We start from the raw sequence: 14,586 nt of genomic DNA, 5'->3' as shown, positions 1-14,586 counted from the left end.
ATGATGATGTAGATGTTACAGACAGACAGATCAACAGAACACGTTTGTTTTTAGAACCTGGGTCTGAATCTGTTTAGTTCTTATTTTATTTTTCTACAGCGTCCAGTTAAAGCCGAGGCAGCAGTTCTGGACTTTCCGGTTCTTTCCCTGTTTTTTTTCCCGCTCCTCGGTGACTCGCTGTGATGTGTTAATGACGCTTCACTGCTAATGCAGGATGTCTTTAAGACACACTACCTTCAGCATGTTTGGATTTTCTTCTGCGTGTCAAGTGGGGGGGCATAACCAACGTTTGAGTCATGCCACCCCCCCACCCCCCCCAGGGTCGTTTAAATTCACTGATTAGACACAAGTCTGGACATCAGGTTATGTCCTGTCCCACAGGGTAGAGTCTGAAGAACCATCATTTGTCTTTACATTTTAGACTAAACACAACCAAGGACATGAGTTAGTAGAACGGTGCTCTCTGATTGGCCGCCCACTGAGAGGGCCGTGAACACACCCCGATCCTCTGTCCTCAAGGTGATGACATCATGTCGACTCACTTCCAGTTGGAAGGGGCTGACATGAGCTCCTATAGAGATGGGGGGGGTTAGGGGGGGACAGTATAAAGGGAGGTTGGAGGAGTTCCTGCCTCAGTCCTCTCTGCTCCCTGCTCCTCCTCACAGGAGCAAGTGGAGGAGGTTTGAGGCTCCGACATGAAGGAGCGGCCTTCAGCAACAAAGTTCAGGGACAGAAAATATAAAAGACTTTATTTGAGGGAAACCTGACTCTGTGGATGTGGGTGAGTAAAAGGGTGAGTCTCTCACTCATGGTTTTTCCCCTCTTTCTTGTCTGTTTTCTCTCCCTCTGTCTGTGTCTGTGTCTGTGTGGACACACGGGTCCAGGTCTGTGCCCAGAGTAGGACCAGCTCTCCAGAAACCCTTCAGTCAGTACCTGGAGGCCCAGAGGAACAAGATGCACAGTCCTGGAGGAGCTGCTCCGGCGGTGAGTCCTTCAACCACCTCTGAGTTTGGTGGACACATTAAAGTCCATGCTAAAGTCCTTGGTTTTTGACCACTAGGGGCAGTCTTCCTTTCTGTGGTTTTGACCTGTGCTGTTGTTGATTTCTGCTCAGGACGACAACTGGCTGTCTTGGGTGTTTGAGAAGTTGGTCCTGGTCATGGTCTGCTACTTCGTCATCTCCATCGTCAACTCCATGGCTCAGAGCTACGGCAAGAGGCTGCAGCAGCAGAGGCGCAAGGAGCTCAAGACAAAGTGAGGAGGAGGAGGAGGAGGAACAAAGAACTGCCGTCATCCAAGGGACTGATGACGACGACGACGACGACGATGATGATGATGATGATGATGAAGAGAGGCTCTTCCACTCGGCCTCAGCCACTTACAACCAAACTACAAACCTCACCTTCATTCATTCTTAAAGAGGCTAAAAGTTTAAAGGAAAAGAACAAAAAAAAAACAGGACAGGAACCTTACTTTTTGGATATGTGTGTGTGTGTGTTTGGGGGGGTGTGTGTGTGTGCGCTACTTCATGTTTGGTACTTCCTATGTCTCATCTCTGTGTGTGTGTGTGTCAGTCAGTCAGTCCTGTTAACCCTGTCATTAACCTCAGACGTGAAGCAGCCGTTTGGTGGACGCCGCGGTGGTTCAGCGGTGACCGTCAGACTCTATGCCTTATGCAAGACTGGAAGCTCCGACTTCTCTTGGAAAAAACAGTCGTCGACTTAAAACTTGATTATTTAATTCTGTGACATGTACATGCTGCTGCGTCATGACCTGTCTGTACTGACGTTTTTCTTTTTTTTTTTTTTTTTTTTTTTTTTTTTTTTTTGTGTAGATTTAACGTCTTAGACCAACCATGTTGTTTCTAAAATAGAAAAAAAAAAGAAAAGCAATATCAACACAGATGGGCTGTGGTTGTCGGTGTAAATATCTTCCAACCTTGACGTGTTTCTATTCAGGGTGTGAGTGTGAACATAAAGTCGACTCGATGATGATGATGATGATGTCACAGGTGATGATGTCACTGGTGGCGGCTCAGTAGTGTCATCGCTGTTCTGTACAGTTAGGATCAGCTCATGTATAAACCATTTACACCATGACACTGGTTTCCACGTCTGAGTCTGTCACTGGCTGTGATGTCAGAGCGTCTACGAATGGACTGATGATGATTGAAGGTAAGTCCTGCGCGTGTGTGTGTGTGTGTGTGTGTTATTTAGTTTTCATCCAAATAAAAGGAACTTCCTGTTGAGCCGTCGGAGCTGCTCCACATCTGGACCGTCGTCAGGAGTGCACCGCTCCAGCCGGTCGTCAGCTAGCTTATCAGACTGGTGTTGGCTTCTCATGTTGTCATGGCAACAGTGGTCTGTAGGCTGGCTGAAGGTTCAGGCTCTCCGTCATGTCAGTCGTTCCTGCCTGTCGTGTCTGTACGTCGTCTGTAAAACAACTGGAAAAATAAAGGGTTAATGAATCAGACCTCTGCCTCCGTTCACTGTCTTTGTTCAGGTTCTCAACACGTGGTCACCGGCCCCTCTGAGTGAACTGATCAACATTTGGGTGTGTTCATATGTCATATATGTCAATTTTGTAAATGTAATTATAAATAATATAAATAAATGTAGATTTATATATAATATAAATAGTAATAAATATATGAATATTTCATATTCTTCATGAACATTACTAATTATTAAAATATATAATAAATATATGAATTTCAGACACTGACCAACAGTTGCCATGAGAACGACACATTTGTTAAAATCATTTTATAAATGTGGGAAAATCAGTGGATTTGATGAAACACTTAAATCTGAATCATCGGTGGAAAAAAAAAAGATTTAAAGGTTTTTACTAATTAAATCATTGTGTTAAATGTTGAAAGTGATGCCAACGACATCAGACATGAACAGGTGGAGAACAGGCGACAGGAGGGACATCCATCCTGCTGTCTGTGGAACCCTGGGGAGTTCGATTCCCACCCTGTTCACCTTGGACAGGGGGAGGACTGACGTTTGCTGGAAGATCCTCCTGATGCAGGACTTCCTGTTGTGGTCAATAAGACTTCGTCAGCGTCATCAGACTCACCTGTGTCATGTGATCACCTGTGGATTAGTCTCACGCCTGTCACCTGGTATAAAACCTCCGTCCGTCACTCAGTCTGTGTTGGTTTGTTGTCTGATGTTGAGCTGCGGGGGGGGGTTCGGAGCGGCGGGGGGGGGTTCCAAGTTCTTGTTCTTTGTTTTTTTTTGTTTGTTTGGTTTTTTTTTTGAGGGGGGGTCGCCTGTTGTCCTGATTGTTTTGTTTGCACTTTGAGAATACACCGTTTGCTCCTGGTGTTGGTCAGGAACAGGAGAATGAACTGACGTCTCTGTTCATGTTGTTACTAAAAAAAAGTTCTCACATGTGACAGTGTGAAACTAAAACCTACAGGACGTTAAATACACTGTTTAAAACTCACACACCTAATTTTTTTTTTTTTCAAAGTAAGGCTAATTTTTTTAAGTTGTCACATTTACTGCACAATTCAAAAAACACTTCCGTGGAAAGTCAGATGATGAGATGACGTCATCTGGTATTTTCTTGATTAGGAAAGACATTAATGACTTAACTGTGTCTGGATTTCTGCTGTAAATTACTCATTATTCTGTCAGAGATTCTGGTCCAGACACTCTAATAATTATATTTATAATTATATTTATATTAACATCAGGATAGAGAAATAAAAGAGTTTTAGTTTCTGTGAATTAGTTGTGTTTTATTTGTATAATTAGAATAAAACTTGATTGTTTAACAGACTTCATTCATCGGTGACAGTCAGTGTCAGACACTGAACTTCACTAGTGTAATTTATACTAATACTAACTTTGAGTTAACTAACTTTGAGTTAACCTCCCAGAGCTCTGACTGGATGAGACATTCACGGTCATCAGTCGGTGATGGCGCTGACTCATCCGTCTTCATGTCGAGTTTCCAGACCAAACCTCAAGACTCCAGCATCAGTTTCTTTGTAGGACATGAATTAATAAAACAGTATATTGTGATTGCCCCCCCCCCCCCCACCCCCCGCTGAGAGAGCCCTCACTGCCTTATAAGGGCATGAACACACCCTGATTATATGTCTCCTCACCCAGAAGCTGCGATGGTGGTAAAGGTGATGACATCATGTCGACTCACTTCCAGTTGGACGGGGCTGACATGAGCTCCTATAGAGATGGGGGGGGTTAGGGGGGGACAGTATAAAGGGAGGTTGGAGGAGTTCCTGCCTCAGTCCTCTCTGCTCCTCCTCACAGGAGCAAGTGGAGGAGGTTGAGGGTCCGACATGAAGGAGCGGCCTTCAGCGGCCTGGACTGAAGACATTTCCTGACTGAATACTCACTCTTTGTCAGAGTGCCCCCCCCGACCCCCCCACCCCCCCAACAGAGCCGTCTTTATGGGTGAGTGACTTGGTCTTCTTCCTGCTGTTTGCTGCTCAGCTCGTCTCCTCTTCTTTGTCCTTCTCTGCAGACCTTTGTGGACACTGGTCTCTGGTCTGTGGTCTGTGGTGGACAGACCAGACTGTGATGCTGGAGGACTTTGTACCAGTACTGTGAAAACTGCAGTATTTTTCAGCACCTATTAGTGTGGAAGTACCAGTAGAATGTCAGCTGTGTCCATGTCTGGATGGAGTTCAAAGTTCATGGAACTTTCTGGTAACTTTTCATCAAACCAGTTGTTAATTATCATGAAGACATTATTGTTGTTTAAGTCTTTTTTTCTTTTGATAAACACAGTTATAACAATTTAAATTGTTACATTTAAATAATAGATTTTTCTGTTGTACTTCTTTCTTTTGATAAACACAGTTATAACAATTTAAATGGTTACATTAGTAAAGTTACAGTTGATTCAATGTCCACGTGGTGTATAATAATAATGGTCTGAATTTCTGGTCTTTATTGTTGATGCTGAAACTCAATTTAAAAAAAAAAAAATAATAATAATTTTGTTACAGATATGATCACATTCAAGGGAACATCTGAACTTTTATTAGTTTTTTTAAAATATATTTTTTCCTCTGTTTTCATTACGACCACCAGACGGTGGGAACTCAGATTTTTTTTTTTTTTTGGTCAAGTAACTGATCTGTGATCCCTGACCCTGGAGTTCTAATCTGACCCGTGTCTCTTCAGTATTTGGTCCTGAATTACGTTTAGATTTGATACAAAGTCATGTGACCTGGATATGAAAAACCCATTGGACTTTGGGTTTATATAATGACAGTTAGCCTGCTCCTCAGCTAGCTTATATGACTGGTGTTGGCTGTTCATACGTCAGGTCAACGGTGGTCTGTAGGCTGCCTGAGGTGTTGGATCTGCAGCACATTTCTTTTTTATTCTTCCCTGTTTGTTGGATCTGCAGCACATTTCTTTTTTTATTCTGCCTGTTCACTGTCCAATCATTCAACAATAAAGTGATTTAATAAAAAGGTGTGGCTCCGACTCCATGGTCTTTGTTCATTCTGAACCAACTTTATTCACGTTCACATCTCGGAGGTGAAGCCAAACGGTGTTCATTTAAAGATGAGTCCATTCACTGGAAAAGTTTAAAAGTTCAACTGAACTCAGGACAAAAAAACAAAAATCCCCAAATGATGAAGATCATTTTCTGAGTCATGTTTGAAGCTGAAGTGATTCAGGAAATTCTTACTGCCACCGAAATACTTACAAAACACACACTTCTTAAAAAGTACACTGTGAATGAATGAGCTACCTCTAGTGGTTAAAGTTCTCACTTCACCAGACTTAGCCTCGTAGCATTAGCCATGCTACGTCACGTTTTAAGATTTTCAGAACAAATGTAAAATGTAAAAATGTATATTTATACATACATATACACATATATATGTATTTGGAACGTAATCCGTTTATATTTTCATCAGTTCATATTGTATCAAAATAAAAACATTCTTCACTGTAGTTCATCAACACAGCTGACTGTAGCTGGAGACGAGCTGCTCCAGTGACGTGAAGCTGTCCAGGAAGTCCTCCTCTGAGATCCCGAACCTGACGTACTGATGGACATAGGCCCTGGAACAGAGGACAGCAGAGAGGACGGCCTGAGGACTGAGGACTGAGGACAGATGGACCAGCGTGAGCTGTTGATGTTTCTACACCGACTCACCTGGAGGCGAACATGTTCCAGGCGTTCCTCACCATGTTGTCCAGAGGTCTGAGCAGAGCCTGGCTGTTACTGACCAACGTGGCCGATTTCTCATATTTATTGAAAGGCACCGGGGATTTCCAGGAGGTAAACGCAGCGTCTGGTGACAACCAGGAAGTGTACAAGGCCGGGTCCTCAAACCCACCTGTGGATCGATGCACAGTATTAACATTATCATGGTCCATGTTGGCTCCTCATAATATTGACAAATGAATTAAAAAAAGAATCAATCCTAACTCAGATTGTCACCTTTTCTTTTTCTTTGTCATGTTCATTAAAAACCAGTTTAATTCCGACCACTGACCCGTCTCTGCGCTGTAGACGTCCTTCCCTCTCAGGATGAGGAGGTTGGCCAACGAGGTGTTGAAGCTGCTTCCTGTCAAACTCCTGCTCCTCTCAGCTCCAGAGGGCGCACTCACCTGCCAGTCGATGCCTGACGCGGGTCGACCACACTTCAGTTTTCATTTGGAGCAACAATCGGGCGTAAACTGCGATGACCAAACTCACCTTCCTCCATCCTGCTGTTGGAGATGAGCATCTGCCGCAGGTGCTTGAGCAGCCCTGGCCAGCTGAAGGCGCTGTAGGCTATGGAGGAGGTGGGCATCTGAGGGATGGTGCTGACGCTCAGCAGCTTGTACTCCGGGTGGCAGACCAGGGCGCCCACCAGCTCCCCTGGGGAGAAGACACAGTTATTGCCTCAGGTCATTTCACCCCTGACCTTAGGCAGAAAAACACAGTAACATCATGTTGTTTTGCCGTTAGCAACAGCAAGTCGCATGTTTAAAGGCACAGTTTATAACATCATGTTGTTTTGCCGTTAGCAAGTTGCATGTTTAAAGGCACAGTTTGGATTTATATTGTGTGATCACAAATGTTAAATATTAAATATAATGCAAAGGCGTTCAAGCATTTAATTACACCACGCGTGTGTGTGTGTGTGTGGTGTCGGCGTTCAAGCATTTAATTACACCACGCATGTGTGTGTGTGTGGTGTCCCCCCCCCATGTCCTCACCCACTGGACTTCTGCTGTAGACACCCTGTGAGTCTGCCGTCAGTGCAGGCTGGAGAACGCTTCCCAACTGGTGAGCGATGACTTTGTTGACGTCACTGAAGGAGATGTGTTTGATTCTGAGCAGCCGACTGCAGATCCTGTGCACCGTGTCGTTCTCATGCACCAGGACGGCGTCCGACAGCTGGTACAGATGGGAGAGAGTCAGCGCGGAGTTGTAGTTCTGGACGATCACCTGAGAAAAACAGGGTGGAAATGAAGGACCACCTGGAACTTCATATGAATCCTTGTTTCACTGCGACCACGTCAGCCGTGCTCACCTCCCCCGCCTCGTAGGGCCAGGTCAGGTGGTTGACCACGAAGGACTTGGGGTAAGTGTCTCGTAAACACTGTGTGACGTAGGTTCCCACTCCAGAGCCGGTTCCTCCGGCCACGCTCATCAGAGCCATGAGGCCAGAGACCCGGTCGCAGTGCTCCACCTCCCGCCTCACCAGCTCCTCCACCACCTCCCTGTGACGGGGACCGTGGACGCAGAACCTGAACCCCAAAGAAACAACGTGACATGAAAGACCGTGACACACCCAGCGGGTGATGGTGCAGTGGAGCGGGGAGTTGCCCCCACCCGTTAGCCCAGTTGTTTCCTGAGCCCTGCTTCTGGCTGAAGTGTGAGGCCTCGCCGTACGTCCACCTGCCGGACTCTGCCGCCTTCCTCATGCTGCGGTTGATCACTTTAGGCTCCATGTCGATCAGCACCGCCCTCGCCACCAGATCTGGTCGACAGACAGAAGTCGGTGAGAACCTCAGTGTTCTGGACTCAGGAATTTAGCTTAGTTTGGAGTTTGACCATTTCAACATAAACAATAATGTGTGAAAACAGGAGCAGGAAAAACAAAGTTATATCTTTGAAGCATCAGGCTCTGGGTCCACGAGTTCAATCATGAACTTACAAAGAAAATGAACAAAATACAGAATAAAACTGATATTAAAAACAAGGACCGTAAAAAACCTACCTGTAGAAAACGAGTGATGTCGTTTGTTAAAAACTAGTGATGTCGTTTCTTGTCTTAAGAAAAAAAACAAACTCTTCAATCACATTTTGGAACTAAAATGTCATTTTTCATCAGTTTTACACACAATAAAGATGTAACAACGTTTATATTAAGTTATAACACAAACACAAATGTTTTATTTTTTAACAGTTTAACAACAATGTGGACTACTTTACCTCCGCGTGTATTCTGGCGGAAGAATCGCTCACAACTTGCTTTGCAGTACGGTTTCCTCTGACCCTGTTGTGCGTCACAGCAAATGACGTCATAGAGCTCCTGACCCACCTGGTTCCCGCACTGACCCAACTGGACCGTTACCACCGACATTTTCCACACTGACGCGGCTTCTTAAGACGAGACGTGCGTGGGATTTTGACCACAGGAAGGCGCTACAACGAGTAAAGTCCGGCACTGACCGTGCTGTGACGCTGACCGCTTCATGGCTACACTTCCGTGGATACAGAAAATGCACAGTTTTGCCGCCACGCAGAGACTGAGCGGAATTTCCGATCTTGCGGTGAGACTTTCAAAATAAAGATAGATTTTAGAAAAAAAAAAGTTTCGTGCGTGTGTGTGTGTGTGTGTGCTTTAATGCTATCAAAGACACGTGTGTGTGTGTGTGTGCGTGTGCTTTAATGCTATCAAAGACATATTTAAGAACCTCACAAACTACCGCCGTTACGTTTTGTTTTACGATGTTTTGTCAGAATCATCTTGCATTTTAAAATAATTCAGTGTTTCGAATAGATGCCGCTTCATACGGATATAGGTTATCTGTAAAAAAAAGAAGAGCTGGATTTCGTTTTATTTAACATTTAATTCATGTCGTAAAATGTATTATTTTATACTTTTTACGGGTTAAGAGTTTTTAGTTTTACTGGTGAATTGTGTGGTGCTATTCCTTCTGGTTATATCAAATTATATATGTGTTTGTTTAGCAAATTATATTTCCATTTTAATTACATTTCAACATCTGTAGATGGAAGTATTTTGAAGTATATTAGAAAGTCATTTTTAAAACAGACAAACTCATAGATATTTTATTTGTTTTTTAATTTAAAATAAATTTGATATCAATCGTATTTTTAAAACGTCAGTGGTGAATTAATGATGTGTTTTCTTTCTCTCTGATTTACTTGTTTATAACGTGTAGGAGTGGACAAAGCCTGACAGGTGACCACGCCCCTCTGGCTGAGCATCGCACTGCGCATGCTCAGTGTAGTAGCCGGTCATGGCGGCGGTGTGTGTTTGTCCATGAGGTGCGGGGACGCTCGATATTCCTGCGGTCTGTGATAGAGCCTTCAGAGCCGAACGCTGCCATGGCTGGAGTGTTTGACATTGACCTGGATCAGCCAGAGGAAACGGTCTCCGACGACGAGAACGAGGAGGTACTTTGACAGCACTGTCAGAGCTACATAAACACCGTATTTGTGGTGTGAGCGCAGGGGTTAGCATGTTAGCATGTTAGCTGTTAGCCCGGCAGCCTGCCAGCCACCACGGGCCTGCAGTGTAGCCGGAGCTCCAGGCCTCCGCTACCACAGTTAGCACACGGAGTGTGTGACAGCTACAAACACAGAGCTTTCACTTTTCGCGCTCTTTAATTTTTCCGCAGTAACTGTAGCCGGTGATGAAATCTTTTTGTTGACGCTGTCATGTGTGAAAACACCGCTGACAAGTTGGGAGTTGTGCAAGCGCTGCCTTACTTGGCCAAACGAGCTGCTGCTGCTGCTGCTGCTGCTGCTGCAGTGATAAATGTGGCTCAGTGTGCAACAGTTTATTTTGGCAGGACGGACACAGAGCGGGTCAGTGTGAACCCGGGGCTCCCGTCTGGTTGTTGATCAGTGTAAATAAAGGACAAGACTGAGTCACGTTGACGAACCCGGTGTGGACGCTGCTCCGTGCACATGTCCAACTGTTGGTGCCCTGATAACAACCACCAGCTGTTGCACAATCCACACCTACAGTCACGGTAACGACGTGGTCGGAGTTTCAGTCCCGGTTTCTGTCCAGGTTTGAGCAACTGTTGCATCAACATCAGCAGCTAAATGTTGATCAACACAGGTTGGAGGACCGAGACCTCAGCTTTGAGTCTTTTACTGTAATGAAATCCTGCTCAGTTTTCGTCTGTTCAGATATTATTATTATTATAAGGTCCTCCCCCCACCCCCCCTGGGCTCTTGTTAGAACCAGCGTTAATCAAATTCTAATTTCTTCTGTTGTTGTTGTTGTTTTTTTCAAACTAAAAAATATCCCTAATGTTAATTTCATTTGCAGAAAGAAATAGTTTGATTTTTCTTTAATGTTGATGACACATATTTAAAATGATTGAATTTTTTAAACTTTTCTTTAAAATTGTAGCAGGGACAAAAATAAAAAATACAATTTAACATTAAAAATGAATAATCAATATGTAAATACTGCACAGCAAACACAGATTCTATAAAGTTTAAATCCCATTTTAACATAGTCAATATAATACATCCAACTTTGTTGACATTTCTGCCTCTCTGTATATTTACTTTTTCTCACAGACTCAGATCGGTGACATCATGGACCAGTGCAGTGGGTTTGAGTTGTAAGTCCTTCAACCTGTTTCTTCCTGATTGGCTTCTGTGTACGATGAGAAAAAACGAACGTGTCCCACTGTGTCTCCGCTGCAGTAACCTGGACGACTGTGAGAAGATTGAGATTTCAGAGGACAACGTCAACCAGGGCGCGGAGAACATCAGACCCGAGTGTTTCCACCTGTTGAGGGTTCTGGGCAAAGGTGGATATGGAAAGGTGCACAGTTCACACACTCAGCCAATCACACTGCAGGGTTTACTACGCTGCTTGTTTGTTTGTTTGTTTGTTTGTTTGTTTGTTTACATTTTCATTAAATTTCTGTTTGTTTGTTTGTTTTTTTTTACATTTTCATTACATTTCTATTTCAGGTATTTCAGGTTCGAAAAGTTGCCGGCGCTGCATCAGGAACGATATTTGCCATGAAAGTTTTAAAAAAGGTAATTAATTATTTTTCCTCCTGCTGTTTTTTCTTTTTTAGTAGAATGAAGACGGTTGTTCTGCTCTGAAAATATCGATCATCCTCGGAGCAGCACTGGGCTAAGGTTTCACTGCGTATTTGTAGCTGGCTATTTATTTTGGTCTATTATTACAGCTCTGTTAGCCTGTTAGCTCCAGGCTAATGTTCACTTTATATCTGCTTTTTATTAGCCTGAGATGAACTCCATGACCTTTAGAAGATCCAGCACTGATGTAGGAGAGTTTATAAATGTCTCCTTCCTACAGTGACGGACAGAGTGTCGACGGAGGAGGCGTTTCTTCCTCTAGATTTATGATTTTTTTTGAAAAGTTGATCCGTTTACTTGCACAGAAAAGGTTTTTTTTTTTTAGTTACTAAATTTTTCTAAATTTAGTATTAAATGAAGTAGTGACTGGTACTGAATGAATCCTGCTCTCGTTTCGTCCCTGATTCATCTTCTGATCACAGCCTGACTCTGACTTTGTGTCTCCGTCTTTTCACTTCCAAACAGGATTGTAGTTTTCTCAGGACAAACTTCAGACCTGTCCCGGCATTTAAATGAGAACTTTGGTTCCCTGCAGCCGAAGCGCTAATGATGCTCATAAATCTGAGTCTGAGATGCCAGTGTTAGCATAGCCTAGCTGCAGTCGCCACGGTAACGGACCTGTAGCAACAGAAACAAGGAGTAAATGATCTGTTTTAGCAAATCCCTAGTTGTTGGTAGGAGAACTACGGTGGTTGGATTTGTATTTGGTTGTTGCTGCATCAAGATAGTCGGTTGGATTTGTATTTGGTTGTTGCTGCGTCAAGATAGTCAGAAGAACTAATTGTTTTCAAGATATTTATGTTTAACGTGAAAATAAATTGGACATGATTTTCAAATGTTGACAAAGGTGTTCAGTCAGAGTGGCAGCGATCGTTCTTCCACTGTGGTTTTTGACTTAAATCAGAAAAATGAGATCAACCTAACTGTGTGACCTTCACTGTGTCTTTAGTATTATTAAAGTCAGATCAGGTGACCGCACGTCGTCCTTAACTGCCACACTTGGTAACGCCGTGATCTTTGTGTCTCTCTTGTCTTTGGGTTGGGGACACCAGGCTATGATCGTACGCAACGCCAAGGACACAGCTCACACCAAGGCAGAGAGGAACATCCTGGAGGAGGTCAAGCACCCGTTCATTGTCGACCTCATCTACGCCTTTCAGACGGGAGGGAAACTTTACCTCATCCTGGAATACTTGAGCGGTGGGTGAAAAACACACACACACACATGTCTGACATCGACAGCGTATTTTGATCAAGTCTCAGGTTCTTCTTCTCCTCTGTGCAGGTGGGGAACTTTTCATGCAGCTGGAGCGGGAGGGCATCTTCATGGAAGACACGGCCTGGTAACGTCTGCAGCGATGGATTAATAATACATGCTGATTGGCTGTAGACATTGAATCAGTAAACGTTCCACGTCTGATTGTCTTCTTCACGTCAGCCGAGGCTGCTGTTCTTTATGGTGTGCATGCTGTGAATTATGGGATATGATCAGTGAGTCTCTGTGATGTAGTCCGTCAGGGTCATTTATATTTTGATGCCACTGTCTCCGGTGGCTGTCTGTGAATATTTGGTCTGTAAAATGATGACACATAGTGTCTGTGAGTTGATGAGGTTTCCTTCCACGTGTGTTGTGTGTTGTGTGTTGTGTGTAGTTTTTACCTGGCGGAGATCTCCATGGCTCTGGGCCACCTGCACCAGAAGGGCATCATCTACAGAGACCTGAAGCCTGAGAACATCATGCTGAACAGCCAAGGTGACCTTTGACCTCCTCCATGCTGCTTCACTGCTGGACAACAGAGTCATTTCTTTGTCCTTTTTTCAGATGTGTTTCCTGTGTAATGTGATGTGTTTGTCTCCTCCAGGACACGTGAAGCTGACGGACTTTGGTCTGTGTAAAGAGTCCATCCACGACGGAACGGTCACCCACACCTTCTGTGGCACCATTGAATACATGCAAGTCAAGACTTTATACAGTTTCAAAAGTCACTCTACAAACATGACTCTGTGACGTGACCTTTGACCCCCTAACCTGAACTGTCCTGTCCTTCTGTCCTAGGGCTCCTGAGATATTGATGCGAAGTGGACACAACAGAGCGGTGGACTGGTGGAGTCTGGGCGCTCTGATGTACGACATGCTCACAGGAGCGGTCAGTTTCTGAGTCCTTACATGTAAAACGTTTTTCTTCACGTCCTTCACTCCTGACGTACATCATCTAAAATAAACAAATGTCCCTCGTCAATCTCAGCCGCCGTTCACGGGTGAAAACCGGAAAAAGACGATTGACAAGATCCTGAAGTGTAAACTCAACCTCCCGCCCTACCTCACGCAGGAAGCTCGAGATCTGCTGAAGCGGGTAAGTCCCGCCCCCACCGCCGCCGCGTCTTACTGTAAATGTTGACCCCGTGTCATGTAACATGTGACCGCTGCTTCTCCAGTTGTTAAAGCGGAACGCCTCCTCACGACTGGGAGCAGGAGTCGGAGACGCCTCAGAGGTGCAGGTGAGATCATGTGACTCTGTGGAAGAACTCGCAGGACAAGAACAAACGTTTTGTATTTTAAATGTATTTGTTTTTCTTTGTAGACTCATCCGTTTTTCCGACACATCAACTGGGAAGACCTGCTGGCTCGGAAGGTGGAGCCGCCCTTCAAACCCTTCCTGGTGAGTGTTTCAGGGACAGACGGAGACGTCGTCTCACACGGACCCGTTCGCTGGTCATCTCCCTGATGATAAGTGACGACACACGAACGACGACGACTCGTGAGATCGTGTTTCGTCGTCACCTTTGGTTACCGTCGTACATCAAATCAGCACGACCACGTCCAGTAATCGAAGCCCGCTCCTCTCCTCTGGGCGGTGTCGGCTGACACGTGCGCTCATGTTGCCGCTCCTCCTCCTCCTCCTGCCTCTTCTTCTCAACCCATTTTTGTCCCGTTTCTTTGCAGCAATCGGCCGAAGACGTGAGTCAGTTTGACTCCAAGTTCACCAGTCAGACGCCCGTGGACAGCCCCGACGACTCCACCCTGAGCGAGAGCGCCAATCAGGCCTTCCTGGTAACTGTCTCTGATAGGACAACACCCTGTCCTCCCATCAGCAGGATGACCAATGATCTGCTCCAAACAAACACACAGTTAGAACCTCAGTGTATCCAAATGGAACTGAAAAGATCTTGTTCTCCAGAGTCCAAACTTGACTTTGCAGCCTCTGAGAAAATCGGCCTTTTTCAAGTTATACATCCTAAAAATAGGACGCCACATATTTA

At 44.7% G+C, this 14,586-nt stretch overlaps 3 protein-coding genes across 4 annotated transcripts in view; 2 read left to right on the top strand and 1 right to left on the bottom strand.

Moving 5' to 3' along the window:
* The window catches only part of vmp1 (vacuole membrane protein 1), a 12,985-nt gene extending 10,886 nt beyond the window's left edge, over positions 1–2,099 (top strand). Inside the window, 2 exon segments of the mRNA XM_008308455.3 lie at positions 885–984; positions 1,115–2,099. Coding sequence (XP_008306677.1) covers positions 885–984; positions 1,115–1,258 — 244 coding nt within the window. The 3' untranslated portion in view covers positions 1,259–2,099.
* A 3,384-nt stretch (positions 2,100–5,483) lies between these two features.
* Positions 5,484–8,614, bottom strand: tubd1 (tubulin, delta 1). Of its 2 annotated transcripts, none has more exons than XM_008308451.3 (8): positions 8,434–8,614; positions 7,831–7,978; positions 7,529–7,745; positions 7,212–7,443; positions 6,706–6,870; positions 6,503–6,631; positions 6,160–6,343; positions 5,484–6,065 (listed from the first exon to the last, which is right to left on the bottom strand). In XM_008308451.3, the coding sequence occupies exons 1-8, from the start codon at positions 8,582–8,584 to the stop codon at positions 5,960–5,962; spliced, it is 1,332 nt and encodes a 443-aa protein (XP_008306673.1). In that variant the 5' UTR covers positions 8,585–8,614; the 3' UTR covers positions 5,484–5,959. The 2 variants fall into 2 exon arrangements, with proteins under 2 accessions (XP_008306673.1, XP_008306674.1); XM_008308452.3 differs by having other exon boundaries at positions 7,831–8,016; positions 8,434–8,564.
* Positions 8,615–8,642: 28 nt separating this feature from the next.
* LOC103377585 (ribosomal protein S6 kinase beta-1) overlaps positions 8,643–14,586 on the top strand; it is a 7,763-nt gene continuing 1,819 nt past the window's right edge. The window contains exons 1-14 of the mRNA XM_025054816.1: positions 8,643–8,774; positions 9,411–9,645; positions 10,789–10,832; positions 10,918–11,038; positions 11,191–11,259; positions 12,378–12,525; positions 12,611–12,668; positions 12,978–13,078; positions 13,188–13,278; positions 13,382–13,472; positions 13,572–13,679; positions 13,762–13,824; positions 13,908–13,985; positions 14,270–14,495. Of these exons, the coding sequence (XP_024910584.1) occupies positions 9,577–9,645; positions 10,789–10,832; positions 10,918–11,038; positions 11,191–11,259; positions 12,378–12,525; positions 12,611–12,668; positions 12,978–13,078; positions 13,188–13,278; positions 13,382–13,472; positions 13,572–13,679; positions 13,762–13,824; positions 13,908–13,985; positions 14,270–14,495 (1,267 nt within the window). The 5' untranslated portion in view covers positions 8,643–8,774; positions 9,411–9,576. The remainder of the gene's footprint in view (positions 8,775–9,410; positions 9,646–10,788; positions 10,833–10,917; positions 11,039–11,190; positions 11,260–12,377; positions 12,526–12,610; positions 12,669–12,977; positions 13,079–13,187; positions 13,279–13,381; positions 13,473–13,571; positions 13,680–13,761; positions 13,825–13,907; positions 13,986–14,269; positions 14,496–14,586) is intronic.

The sequence above is a fragment of the Cynoglossus semilaevis genome, chromosome 4, assembly GCF_000523025.1.
Source record: "Cynoglossus semilaevis isolate Cse_v1.0 chromosome 4, Cse_v1.0, whole genome shotgun sequence".
Classification (NCBI taxonomy): domain Eukaryota; kingdom Metazoa; phylum Chordata; class Actinopteri; order Pleuronectiformes; family Cynoglossidae; genus Cynoglossus; species Cynoglossus semilaevis.
The sequence above is the reverse complement of the archived record's forward strand: the minus strand, read 5'-3'. Positions and strand labels throughout refer to the sequence as shown.

Excerpts from the sequence above, each read along its gene's own strand:
- tubd1 (XM_008308451.3), bottom strand. The coding sequence starts at position 8,584 with ATGTCGGTGGTAACGGTCCAGTTGGGTCAGTGCGGGAACCAGGTGGGT. Across the intron at positions 7,444-7,528 it reads GGCCCTACGAGGCGGGGGAG|GTGATCGTCCAGAACTACAA; the intron begins GTGAGCACGGCT and ends TGTTTTTCTCAG. Across the intron at positions 6,871-7,211 it reads CTACAGCAGAAGTCCAGTGG|GGGAGCTGGTGGGCGCCCTG; the intron begins GTGAGGACATGG and ends TCTTCTCCCCAG.